The 13,951-nt window shown below is 33.8% G+C and overlaps 1 protein-coding gene across 1 annotated transcript in view; it reads left to right on the top strand.

The window, feature by feature from the left end:
- Window positions 1-13,951, top strand: part of SEC24B (SEC24 homolog B, COPII coat complex component) — an 85,626-nt gene that overhangs the window by 13,236 nt on the left and 58,439 nt on the right. The window contains 1 exon segment of the mRNA XM_074274729.1: window positions 3,050-3,775. Coding sequence (XP_074130830.1) covers window positions 3,050-3,775 — 726 coding nt within the window.

Here is a 13,951-nt window from a genome sequence, read left to right as displayed (position 1 = left end):
GAAATGAAAACTTTAATTAGAAAAGAGGCCTACCTGTATTGGTAGAAGGAGTTTCCTTACTCAGGATTTCTCTATATCAAAGAAATCACATTTGTTTCCTGTCCCTATAAATTTGGTACAGGCCAAATGCCATGAATTCCAATGAGGAAACTATTTCCTCCCTTGCAAAATAAATCAGGTTAGATGTATTATCAATTTATTTCAAATCTGATGTTCATTTATTGTTGGGTCATTGTCTACAAGGGGCTGTCAGAAAGGCTTGGGGGGGGATGTATTTTAATTGGATCTTGAATGATTTCATCTAGTGGAAATGAGGGATAGGGGTGTAGAGTTCAGATATAAGGAGTTATAGGAACTGAAAACAGTCCAATTTTTTTGCTGCTGTTATTTTTACCACGTGCATATTAGTTTGACAGGCTTATTGAAAAACAGCTATGTTCTGTATACTGTATGTAACTGATGGTGGCATAGGAAAGAGAGGATAGATCTAAAAAAAATGAGGTCCCTCCTCTCAAGGATTCTAACAATACATATGTATGATTTTTTTATCTTTGAGTTATAAAGTGCTTTTATGTGGTCTTATTTTGTAATCATTATAAGAATTATGTGATGGATACAGAGAAGACATTTATGGTTGAGGAAACAGGTTCATAAAGTAGAAGTAATTTTCACAAGGTCAGTCTGCTGATTCTTAGCAGAGACAGAATCAGAAACTAGTTTTCCTGCCTGGTAATTGATTACTTTTTTTCCTAAGTGTATTACACTCTAGCTCATTTTATCCTCTCTTGGTAATATAATCTAGCAATTCAGTACTTCTGTAATATAAAGAGTTTTAATGATTTCTAAGAGCAGTAGATGGTGCAGGGGATAGAGAACCAAGCCTGGAGTCTGAAAGACTCATCTTTCCTGATATCTAATCTGGCCTCGAATACTTAAACTATCTGTGTGATTCTGGACAACTCACTTAATCCTGTTTGCCTCAGTTTCTCCATCTGTAAAAGGAGCTGGTGAAGGAAATGACAAATCACTTACTTTCCTTGTCAGGAAAATCCCAGATAAGCTCACAGTTAAACAACTGAACAGCAGGATAGTTCTGACTTATAAAATGTATTTATAAGGCTGGGCAACCTTACCAATAAAAAGAAGTAGTATCTTATTTAGGACTTTACTTTTCTATAACATTTCTGAATATATATTTCTATTTCCTCTATCCAGAAAATACTCCTTTTTTAAAAAAGGGTTTGGTTTTTTTTTTTTTTGTTTTGTTTTGTTTTTTTTTTGTTTGTTTGTTTTAAGTTTAGACAATACATTAATGCTGTACTATCCTGTATAGACTACTGACAAAAAGAGGGAAGCTAAATTTCTCGTTTCGTTTTTGGGACCAACCTTGACCATAAGACACAATTCACTTTTTTGGATTGTTCATTTCATTTCCTTTGCCACAGTTTTTTTGCATATTGTTTTCCTGATTCTGCTTGCTTCATTCTTAAGTAGATTCATAGAAGTGCCAGTAGCATTCTCAACACAATCGTTTTGATTATATTTTTTTAAAGTTAAAATATCTTGAATTAAATAATGTAAATTTTAACAGTGATTAAGGCAAAAGGTGGGGTTTGAGGGTTTTTTGGCTAAATTATCCATTTAAAAAAAATTTTTTTTCCAGTTTGCTTTTCCAAAAACAGTGGAAGAATATAAAATGTGTCAGCATTTTAAACTTGAGAGTGCTTTGTCATTTATTTTGAATGAGTTGTCGGCTTCTTTTTTTTTTTAATACATTTAAAGCTTTAATGTAAAATAACAGATGAATATTTTGAAGTGTGCAGTAATGAAAATATTATAATATTTTTGTGGGGTTTTTTAAATAAATTAAATGTTTCTCATGTGTTCATAAGAATAAAAATAGAATAAAATAGATTTTTATCTGATATTTAGTTCAGTGCTAATAAACATTCAGCAGATAAAACCTTCTTGTTATTTTTAGAAGATTGACATTTGAGCTATTTGGACATGATAATGTTTATTTCCCTGCTTCCATATCCTATAACATGGACAAGCCAAATAAATCATTAGAAAATGGGTAGCTATTTAAATAGATTTGTTTAATACTGACTTAGATATTAACAAGAATCACAAAATGATACATTGTAATTCTTTGATATAGCTTTCCAGATACTATTAATTTATGTTAATTGACTAAACAAGAACATTAACTTTAAGAGGATTCATTTTTGATTCATTTTTTAAACTCATAAATGAAACTGACTATAAATGTGATGTTTCCAGTCATCCCACAATTCTCATCATAAATGTAAGAGAAACATGAATAATATTGCCTTTCCCAACACCTCTCAGTTTCATTCTTAATTATATAGTGGCATCCTTGTAGTGACTGTCATAGAGATATGGTTGAAATTGACTTCTATAGTATTACTCAGTAAAGGTTTGAGGAGCCTGAGGGCCCTTATAGATATGTTGTTGGTACTAAAAGAATTTAAGTGGTGATCCTGTTTTCATTAAATTATTTTTAAAATTTTATTAAATTATCTGGAACAGTGTAAATTTTTTATCTTCTGATTTCCTGTGAAGAGATGGAAAAGGCATTGTCTTCAGTTTTACTGGGAAAATAAATGAACTGTATAGAAAAATTGACTTCCTGAAAACTCATAGAAGAAATACTCACAAAGCTACTGATACGAGATCTGTACCAGTGCAACCTACCATATTAGGAAAAAGCCTCTTAATTAGATCATTATTTGAATAGGTTCTTAGAAATACTGCTTTGTATAAATACTTATTTTCCCCCTTCTTAAAGACCAGTATTTCGGGGCAGCTAGGTAGCACAGTGGATAGAGCACCAGCCTTGAATTCAGGAGGACCTGAGTTCAAATATGGTCTCAGACACTTAACACTTCCTAGCTGTGTGACCCTGGGCTAGTCACTTAACCCCAGCCTCAGGGGAAAAAAAAAAGACCAGTATTTTATTCTCTTGCTCTTGTACCTTAACTGCTTATTTCAGTGATTTATGTCAATACTTTCTTCCTTTTCTTAGGTCCAGCACAGAATCAGATGCAGTTTCCCCCTGGATATGGATTACATCCTCAAAGCTATGTTGTTCCTTCAGGACTATACTCCCAAGGACCTGGGAAAAGTATTTCTCTGCCATTGGAAAGCCAATATGGTACTGATTATTATTCTAGCCACTACACAGTACCAACACAAAATGTGACTCTTGCTACAGGTCCTAGCACAGTGAACATGCAGCTGGGATCACAGCAAGTATATGGCAGGGATCCTCCTGCTTCTCATACTACAGGGTGCACTCCTGGGTCATTCCCAGGTAGTGTTGCATCTTCAACATCCCATTTACACACAGGTAGACCCCAGCCCTATTCCTCCTTTGGTAATCACTACAACAGTCCAGTCATTCCCTCTGCCAATTCTTCCATTGCTTCTCAGGGATTTCCCCTTACTTCTGGTCATTATGCTATGTCTACTGCTTCGGGTGCTGTGTACCCTAGTGTTTCATATCCTTCAGTGCCTGCTGGTGATCCATATGGGCAAGTATTTACTTCACAGAGTACTTCAGTTATCACACAGTTTAAAGATAATTCATTTCATGGTCAAAACACAAATGTCAGCCATCCACAGCAGCAGCAGAGTCCTGTGGGTTATAATGCTTCATCATGGGCAACTCCAGGCCTTCAATCAACCCAAGACAACCTTACTCAAAATCACATTGGATCCCTGGCTACATCAGGCAATGCATCCAATGCAGGTATGTTACTAAACTGAAATCTACAAAAGCTTATAGTTGTCTTTGTGAAGATTAAAGAGGGTATTGTTTTAAGGGGAGGTTGGAAATGTAGTTTATCTTTTAATTTTCACTTTTAAATAAGTTTTCCTTTCATCCCCTCCAGGAAAAGGGCAATTTGCACATATAGTTGCTCAAATATCTGATTTTGTTCTGCCACAGACCCTTGCATATAATGAATACCTATGATATTTGAGACTTGATGTCCAACATACTACTTGAAGTCACCAAATTCTAAAGTTGTGGTGCTTAGTAAGGCACAGGAAAGAGAAACTCCTCTTCAGCCAATTCATTAAGCACTTAGTAATCATATAGTATACAAGTATTTTAGTAGATGCTGAGGCAGGGCATGAGGATAAAATCAATCAGAGGTATTTGCTGCCTTAAAGAAAAAATGCAATGTTTTAATTTAGTAGGTTAGCTAGGCAGACACCTAGACAATTGTTACTGCCTTTTCCAACTGGATGATCAGAAAGGGCATTGTGGGCAGAAGTGGTACTTAAAACAGCTTAAAGGATGGATTTCACATTCGAATTGGGCTACTCTTAAGTTGCCTTGAGTAGAGGCACATCAGTCTGTGTGAGGTCTTTGTTAGTGGTAGTGAGTAGCCTATGTTATTGGGAATGTAGGTGAAGAAGATGTGGAGATAAAAACTGGAAAAGTATACTGGAGTGCTAGATCTTAAGGATTTGGATTTTATTTGGTAGACAAGAAGGAGCCATTGAAAAGGGGTTTTTTTGTTTTTTGTTTTTAGCAGAATGACATGATCAGATTTACTAATATGGATGATCAGGGTAAGATGTGGCATTTTTACATAGCTCAGGAAAAGTTAGGGCTCGAAATTTGAAGTTACCTACTCACAGGTATAATAGTTGAAATTACAGGAATAGATGACTTTGCCAAGAGAGAAAGCGATGGAGAAAACCTACCTTAAGAGGGAAGGAGAAATGAGAGGGATTGTGTAGAGAGTTAGAAAGAAAACCAGGAAAATGTGATGTCAAGGAATGCAAGAGGGGAGAGAATATCAAGAAAGAGTTGAAAATTGTCAGAGGACAATTTATATTACAGAGGAAAAATGAAAATGAACTTCTTTCCCCATGGCAGGCAACTTCATAGGAATGATTATTTTCCACCTAGAGCAAAAGGTTGATGAGCTGCCTGCCACAACAGGCTCTTTACAGAATTTTCATCCCAATCCCTCAGATTGGAAAAGTAGAAAGGAAAATGTGGAATTTGCTAAGCTATGAATGAGCTAACCATTGTTTGCTTTTCTTTCTTTACTCCTAAATATTCAATGTTTGCTTTTTTCTCTTGTAGACCAAGGTATAATTAAGCCAATTAGATGAGATGCATGACTTTATTACTGTTGAATTTATACTTGACTCTACCATTTTCATTGTGTTTACAAACTTGCATCTGCAGAGACAACCTTGAATTCAGTATTAAAAATTGATATAGATATGATTAGGAATTAAAGTAATTGTAGTTATCAATTGTAATGTTGAATATTCCTAATTTCACTGTTAAAAATGTTTAAAATGCTTTAGTGGTAATTTTACATATTTAAGATTAACTTACAATTTGGTGACTATAAATGGGGAGAATTAGCATAATTTTAATTGAGATAGTTAATTGGTCACATAGGAAACAGGGAATAAGAAAAAGACTTTGACAATAATCTGCTTTTGTATTTTGGGTATGTTAATATTTAAAACAACTAGTTACTCAAGTAGTATTAGGTTGAGAATGATATAAACTTTTTGTTTAGTTAATATCATAGCTGCTACTTTGGGTTGTGGTGCTTAGCAGGAATCTGTAACTAGTCTTCAAGCCCTTGGTGTATTTTGATCACACATACAAAAAAAAGGTCTATTTATTTTTATTGCCATAGAAAAATCTACCTGAGAGAAAGGGGATATTTTCTTTTTTTAACTTCGTCAAAGAATTGAAGATATCACATATCAAAAATATGAATACCAACTTATATTTTTATAATACTTAATAGTTACAAAATGTAGCTATATGTAGGTGTTTTCCCCCTTTTTATTACAGGTAATAAAACAAATAAGGCACATTGAGACAGAACTAAAATCCACTCAGATCTTTCTCTTATTCTACCCACAACCTACCACTACTATCCTACTACTAAGGTTTTAAAGCTTCTATAATAAAATAGTGAGCCAGCTGGTGAAATTTCACTGCATTATAAGCTAGAATGAAACTGTCAAGGATAGTTTTTATAAAGAGTATTCAGATTTTAAGATTAAAGTAGGTTTCATATTTATGACAAAATATCTAGTTTCTGCCATACTAGTTTCCTAGCAGTTTTTGTCAAATAGTGAATTCTTATCCCAAAAGCTGGGTCTTTTCAAACACTAGATTGCTATAGTTATTGACTCTTTTGTCCTGTGAACCTATCCTCTTTCACTGATCGACTTTTCTATTTCTTAGCCAGTACCAAATGGTTTTGATGGATGACCACTGCTTTATAATATAATTTTAGATCTGATACAGCTAGGCCACCTTCATTTGATTTTTTTTTTTTCCCCCATTAATTCGCTTGAAATTCTTGGTGTTTTGTTGTTGTTTTCTAGGTAAGTAAGATAATTTCTTGGGAGTTTGATTGGTATAACACTAAATAAATAGATTAGTTTAGGTAGTATTGTCATCTTTATTATATTCACTCAACCTATCCAAGAGCACTTAATATTTTTCCAGTTGTTTATTTGTGTGGAAAGTGTTTTGTAGTTTTGCTTATATAGTTCCTGACTTTCCCTTGGCAGAGATTCCTAAATATTTTATGTTATTAACAGTTATTTTAATTGGAATTTCTCTTTGTATCTCTTGCTGTTGGATTTTGTTAGTGATTTTATGCTAATGATGCTAATGATTTATGTGGATTTATTTTGTATCGTGAAATTTTGCTAGGATTATTTCTAATAGCTTTTTAGTAGAATCTCTGGGGTTCTCTAAGTGTAACATGCCCTCCTGGCAGTTACAATTACTAGTCTGTCCTAGGCCCAACAGAGTACCTTTGACCACTGACCTTTGCAGTGTCAACTCTACCCGGCTCGCCTCCTCTGAGGCCTTCAAAGGTTTCTGGCCATGATCTCTTGAATCTATAGTTTAATAACAGGTAGCACACTCAAGAACAGCCACGTGTAATCTTAAAAGCCTTTATTATATCTACTCACATAATGCCCTGACTTGATGGTTCCCTAGTGAACATCTGGTCAGAAGACCCACATGTTCACTACCAAAATCCTTACCTCTCTGGGCTATCTATCCGCTTGGCTCAGGGAGCTAGGTTAAAGAGAGCGACTGCTGTCTGCAATGGGCTTATAAAGGGACTGTGAGGTCACACACACAGGCAATCAGCAAGAGAGTCACCCATTAAGAAGCTATCTCAATGTGGCCAAGATCCCACCCACTGGGCAGTCCTAATATCCACAGAGATTACTTCCTGGGGCACTCCTTGCACTGTGGCGCCACCCATTTAAAGGGCCCTTACATCTAAATATACTATCATATCATCTATAAAAAGTGATAATTTGGTTTCCTACTCTAATTCATTTAATCTCTTTTCTTATCTCTTATTGCCAAAGCTCGCATTGCTAATACAATACTGAATAATAATGGTGATAGTGGGCAACCTTGTTTTGCTCCTGATGTTATTGAGAATAGTTCTAGTTTATCCCCATTATATATGTTTACTTGATGGTTTTAAGTAAACGTCCACTCATGCCTATACTTTCTAGTGATTTTATTAGGAATGGGTGTTGGATTTTATCAAATGCTTTTTCTGCATCTATTGAGATGATCATAAGGCTTTTGTTAATTTGGTTATTGAAATAGTCAATTATGCTAATGGTTTTCCTAATATTGAACCAGCCCTGCATTCCTGGTATATATCCTCGGTCATGATGTTCTGGGGATGATTTTCTGTAATCTCTTTGCTAATATTTTATTTAAGATTTTTGCATCAATATTCATTAGGGAAATTGGTCTATAATTTTCTTTCTCTGTTTTCATCTTACCTGATTTAGGTATCAGTACCATGTCTGTATCATAAAAGGAATTTGACAGGACTCTTTCATTCCCTATTTATATAGTTTTGGGATTAATTGTTCTTTAAATGTTTGGTAGAATTCACATGTAAATCCATTTGGTTCTGGGGATTTTTTTCTTAGGGAGTTGATTAATAGCTTGTTCTATTTCTTTTTTGAAAATGGGATTATTTAAGTAGTTAATTTCCTCTTCTGTTAATCTGGACAATCTATATTTATGTTGTTCTTCTTCCTTTTAACTTAAGTTGTCAATTTTATTGGCATAAATTTGGGCAAAGTAACTCCTAATAATTGCTCTAGTTTCCTCTTCCTTGGTGTATAGTTCTCCCTTTTCATTTTTTAAGACTAACAATTTGATTTTCCTCTTTCCTTTTTCTAATCAAATTAACTAAAGGTTTATCTATTTTGTTGTTGTTGTTGTTTTCCAGAAAACCAACTCTTAGTTTTATTTATTAATTCTATAGTTTTTTTTTTGTTTTGTTTTGTTTTTTAATTTCAATTTTATTGATCTTTTATTTTTAGAATTTCAAGTTTAGTGTTTGGGGTTTTTTAAATTTGTTCTTTTTCTAGCTTTTTTAGTTGAAAGCCTAATTCATTGATCTTCTTTTTCTATTTTATGCAAGTAAGCATCTAGAGATATAAAATTTCCCCTTATTACCACTTTGGCTGCAGCCCACAAATTTTGGTATGTCATCTCATTGTTGTCATTATCTTGGGTGAAATTATTGATTGTGTCTATTATTTGTTGTTTCACCCATTCATTCTTTAGAATGAGATTATTTAGTTTCCATTTATTTTTTGGTCTATTTTCCCCTGGCCCGTTATTGAATGTATTTTATTGCATCATGATCTTGGGGGGGGGGGGGAAGCATTTGCTATTTCTGCCTTTCTGCGTTTGATTTTGAGGTCTTTAAATGATCAATTTTTGTATAGGCTCCAAGAATTGTCGAGAAGAAAGTGTACTCCTTTCTGTCTCCATTCAATTTTCTCCAAAGATCTATCATGTCTAGTTTTTTCTAGTATTCTATTTATCTCTTTAACTTCTTTCTTATTTATTTTGTAGTTTGATTTATCTAGTTCTGAGAGAGCAAGTTATAATCTCCCACTATTGTTCTTTTATTCTCTGTTTCTTTTTGCAACTCTCTTAACTTCTCCTTTAGGAATTTAGATGCTACATCACTTAGTGCATGTATGTTAATATTTATATTGTTTCATTATCTATGGTACCCTTTAGCAAGATATAGTTTACTTCCTTATCAATTTTGTTTTGTTTGTCCTGAAATAAGGATGGCTACTCCTGCTTTTTTTTTTTTTTTTTTTTTTTTTTTTTTCCCACCTGAAGCATAATAGATTCTGTTCCAACCCTTTACCTTTACTCTCCTTTAAATGTGTTTCTTGTAAACTCACATTGTAGAAGTCTGGCTTTTAATCCAGTCTGCTATCTGCTTGTCTTTTATGGGAAAAGTTCACCCCATACACATTAACAGTTAAAACTACTAATTCTATATTTCCTGCCATCTTATTAACTCCAAATTATACTTTTCTCTTTCCTTTTTCCTTTTCCCTCCTTCCCAGTATTTTACATATGAGCACTACTCACCTCAAGCAATCCTCCCTCTTTAGAGTACCTCCCCCTTTCTTATACCTTTCCTTTACTATTTCTCTTTTCCCTTCTATTTAGCCTACCCCTTCTCTTTTCTCCCTTTCCTCTCCGTTTCTATAAGATAAGGGACATTTCTCAGTGAAACCAGATATATCTAATATTTTTTCTTTGGGCCAAATCTGATGAGAGTAAGATTCATCGTCACCTTCCCTTCTTTCCCTCAATTATATTGTTTTCTTTGCCTCTTCCTGAGATGTAATTTCCCTCATTTTTATCTCCACTTTTCCCTTTTCTTCAGTTGCACCCTTTCCACTTCTAGTTTCTTTTTTATAGTATAACAGTAAAATTAGATTATACATGTATTCTTTGATGATTTCCTGAAAGATAGTGTTTAGGCTCTTTTTTTCATCATGTATTTCATGGAGCCCAATAATCCTTAGATTGTCTCTCCTAGATCTATTTTCTTGGTTGGTTGTTTTCCCAAGCAAGTATTTTACATTTTTTTGTTTTTTCTTGACTGATTTTTATTGTCTCATTGAGTCATTCATTTCCATTTGTTCAGTTCTGAATTTTAGTGAATTAGTTTCTTGATTTACTTTTTTTTACTTCTTTTTGTATTTGTGCAACTGAATTTTTAAATGAGTAGTTTTGTTCTATGGAATTTTTTTTCATTTCACAAATTGTTTTTTAAGGAGTTGTTTTCTTTTTCTGTTTCACACATTCTGTTTTTCTGGGAGTTGCTTTTTTTCCCCATTTTATCAATTCTATCTTTTAATTAGTTTTATGCCTTTTCCAAATCCTCTTGCAAAGTTTTTATTTCCTTTCCCCATTTTTCTTCTAGGAGAGCCTTATGTTATAGGGACCAGGTTATATCAACTTTTGGGGCTTCATCTGGAGACTGCCTTTAATCTCCTCAGAATTTGAAATCTGTTCTCATTCACCATAGAGCTATCTATTGTCAGAGTCCTCTTTACTTTTTTACTTTTTTTTTTTTTTTTTTTTTTTTTTTTTTTTTTTTTAGTTAAGGTCTGTTTTTAGTGTGAGGGAGGTTTTTCAAGTGGCCCCAGCAATGCTGGGTCAGTACTGATTCACTCCTGGTGCTGGGTGGGCATGGCCAGGTGCCATGAGATTCTGGCCTTTCAAGGTTCATTCACTGTTGATCTTTTATGCTTGTGTTGGATGTTTTATAATTTATCTGCGGATCTACTGGCTTGCAACCAGGGCAGAGTGGCCAACACTGCTGTAGATTCCTCCCCATAGATTCTGCCACGTGGTGCAGAGTCCGCACTACCCCAGACTTTGAGCTGTCTGTGCTGGCATTTATGTTCAGCTGTTTATTAGGTTGCCTCCCTCCTTTTTCTGGTCTGTTTTCTCCCTGTAGATTCTCTGCCACCCAGAACCTGCACCACCCCCAGACTCTGTGCTGGTGTTTGTATTCAGCCTTGTACTTGGCTGCCTCCCTCCTGTTTCCAATTGAAACAGACCTTTTCTGGCTATCTTCAAAATTATCTTCTGCTGGTAATTTGTTGCGCTGCCAGTATTTATGGGTTCTGCTCGTCCAGAGCTAATTCAGAGGCTAGATTTGCTAATTAGTCTGAGGGTTATAGAGAAGGTCAGAAACAGGTGTTGCCTCCACCATCTTGGCTCCTAAAGAAAAATTTTCAAGGAAGATTCACTCAAAGCCTTAGCAATAGTCTCAGTGATGAGGGCCTGTGTGAGTTGTAAGAACTGATTTTTTTTTTTCCTCCTAATTTGTGTCTATCTCCATAGCAACTTTATCAACTGATTGGATATGTGAGGTGAGGATTAGGAATGACATAGAGATTGGGAGCTTGGGTGATTGGAAGCATATGGTGCCCTCCACAATTTGGAGATGGGTGCAGGCAAAGGTCATGAATATAATTTGCAGTGAAAATAGAAATCCTTTTTTGCTTGTTCATCTTGTATGGCTGGCTCACCCATTTCCCCCTAACCCTCCCCCCCCTCAAAAAAAAAAAAAGAAAGAAAGAAACGAAAAGAAAAGGAGGAGGTGGAACAATTACTTCCCAAGTGCAGCCCAAGTAGAGATCTAGGTGTATGAATATCAGATGAGTTGGAGAATTGTGCTTGTGTAGCTTCTTCAGGTTAAATTATAACTACCCCCCTTTGTAGTAGGTGGTAGAGAGAGTTGGAATGTGATTCATCTTTCTACACCCTTGGAATCTTTTTATAAGCCTCTGGGGAGGTGAAATGGCCCCCAATTTGATTAGATGACAAATTAAGATTTTGAGAATTGAATGATAGTTTGTTCACTAGTCTAAGCTGAAAGTACACTTATGATTATAGAATTTATCATTTAGTCTCCAGTGCCTCAGTTATAAAAACAGAAATTGAAAACTACAAACATTTCCAGAGGCACCCATATAAGATAAATATTTATCTATCTATTGAGATATAGGGGAGAGAAATTGATAGGTAAAAGATGAAATTGGCAGAGAGCAAAGTCAGAATTCAGATCCAGTACATACTGGGTTTGTAATCACTTTATAATCACAACATGTTTGTCTTTCAAGGCCTAGCTTAATGTTTTTCTAATAAGTTAATTAAATAATTATGGTAAGAAAATTTCCTTTTATCTGATTCCTTATGTTTCCTACACAAAATTGAATTTTAGTGACTAAAATATTTTTCTTGATGCAAATAATTTATAGGCAGCTAGAGCCTGCGTTTTTTTTCATTCACATAATTTGTTTACAGTGAAAAAACAGAAAGTTCTTATAAGAGTAAAATTGTGAATTATAGTGAACAATGGCTTTTAAGTTTTATTTTTATAGTTTTTAACGTTCAAAAGCAATATAAAGTTATATATTACTTTTGATGAAATGAAATGTGCTCAATGTTAAATTTATTCTTTGTGAGCTTGGGAAGGAATTCTTTATGTTCAGGAAATCGAAACTTCAGGCTGGAGTTTTTAATGAGTGTGCATGAGGGAGAAACAGCTCTAACAGTACAAAATAGAATTCAAGTTCCAATGTCATTGCAATAGGTTTAGCAATAAATTATAATCTCATCAATTTGGACCATCACAGGAAAATCTTATTTTTTTTTTTAAATTAGACGTGATGATCATAGCTCTTTTAGACAAAATACCACCTATTTCAGCTTCTTTAAAGAAACTTGAATGAAAAATTTTCCCTTTTTCTTAAAATGCCATAACATAGAGTTGACTCTAAGATCTCTAAAAGAAATATCATAAGCATTTATGTGTGTGTAATAGCTTAAAACCTCATTAAGAGTTTTGGAGATTTATCATATTAAAGTTAGAAATATTGGTATAAATATATCAATTCATATTATTCATACTGGTATGAATTTATATAAAACTGTGATCCATGTGAATACTGAAATTACTTTTCAACAGTGCTGTGCTGAAATTTAGGTAAAATATAATATGGGGAAACATTTGCATCTAAATTGTTTTCCAATATTTTAAAATCTAGAATATAAGCTAAAGTATTTACTTTTAATGTCAGGAATTTTCCAAATGCTGAAATTTGCAAATAATTATTAATCATTGAAAACTCTGGAGCATTACATCTTCCTCAGAGAAATCTAAAGTGATGTAAAAAAAAAAAAAAATAATAATAATAATTAAATAAATTAATCCTAATAACCACTTTTTTATTTTTAAAAGGAAAATAAAAAGATTAGACTATGGTATGTATGGTATATGAAGGAGCCTTAGTAGATTGCTTTATGAAGTAGAAAGAGTCTTAGGGAATCCCAAGTTTTCTTACACAGCTTTACTTAGCCTCTCCAGGGACTTGGTTTTCTTAACTAAATGAGGCAGTTGGATTAATTGATGTCTAAAGTTTTCTAGATACATGTCTTAATTGGATGGATACTCTAGGTGGAAAATTATCTTGACCCAGAATTGAGATGACTGCATTCTAAGTGTCATGTAACACTTTGGGTAATTCTAAGTTTTAACATTAATTTCTTCTTTTTGATGGTGTGTGATTGCAATTTGTGGCGTACCATGATTTTGGAATAAAAGTGGGAAAATGACAGAAATGATCAGGCTATACTGTACTATTACTCAGGGTGTCTTGTATATAAAGTATTAAGAAATATTAAGGATAGAGGAAGCCACTAGTATGGCTAGTATAGCATGGCTATATAGCATGGCTAGCTAGTACACTATATTATAAGGAAAGGAAGGGCTCCAGGGTATTGTGCAGATCACCATAGGAGAACTTTCTTTTAACATTTTGTTAAATCATTTTTATCAAATTTATCATTAAAGCATACAAAATATTCAGATACTTCCTCTTCCTGGTTGGAAAAGAAGATGTAAGAAAACCATGTTAAAAAATTAAATGATTTTATTAGTAATTTTCTGGTAGTGTTACTTAAAACAAACAAAAACAACCTGAGATACCTAATTTAACTTCATTACATTTTTTTGTTTGGCCTCACTAATTATGTTTT

This window comes from Sminthopsis crassicaudata, chromosome 6, assembly GCF_048593235.1.
Source record: "Sminthopsis crassicaudata isolate SCR6 chromosome 6, ASM4859323v1, whole genome shotgun sequence".
Taxonomy (NCBI): Eukaryota; Metazoa; Chordata; class Mammalia; order Dasyuromorphia; family Dasyuridae; genus Sminthopsis; species Sminthopsis crassicaudata.
The sequence above is the reverse complement of the archived record's forward strand: the minus strand, read 5'-3'. Positions and strand labels throughout refer to the sequence as shown.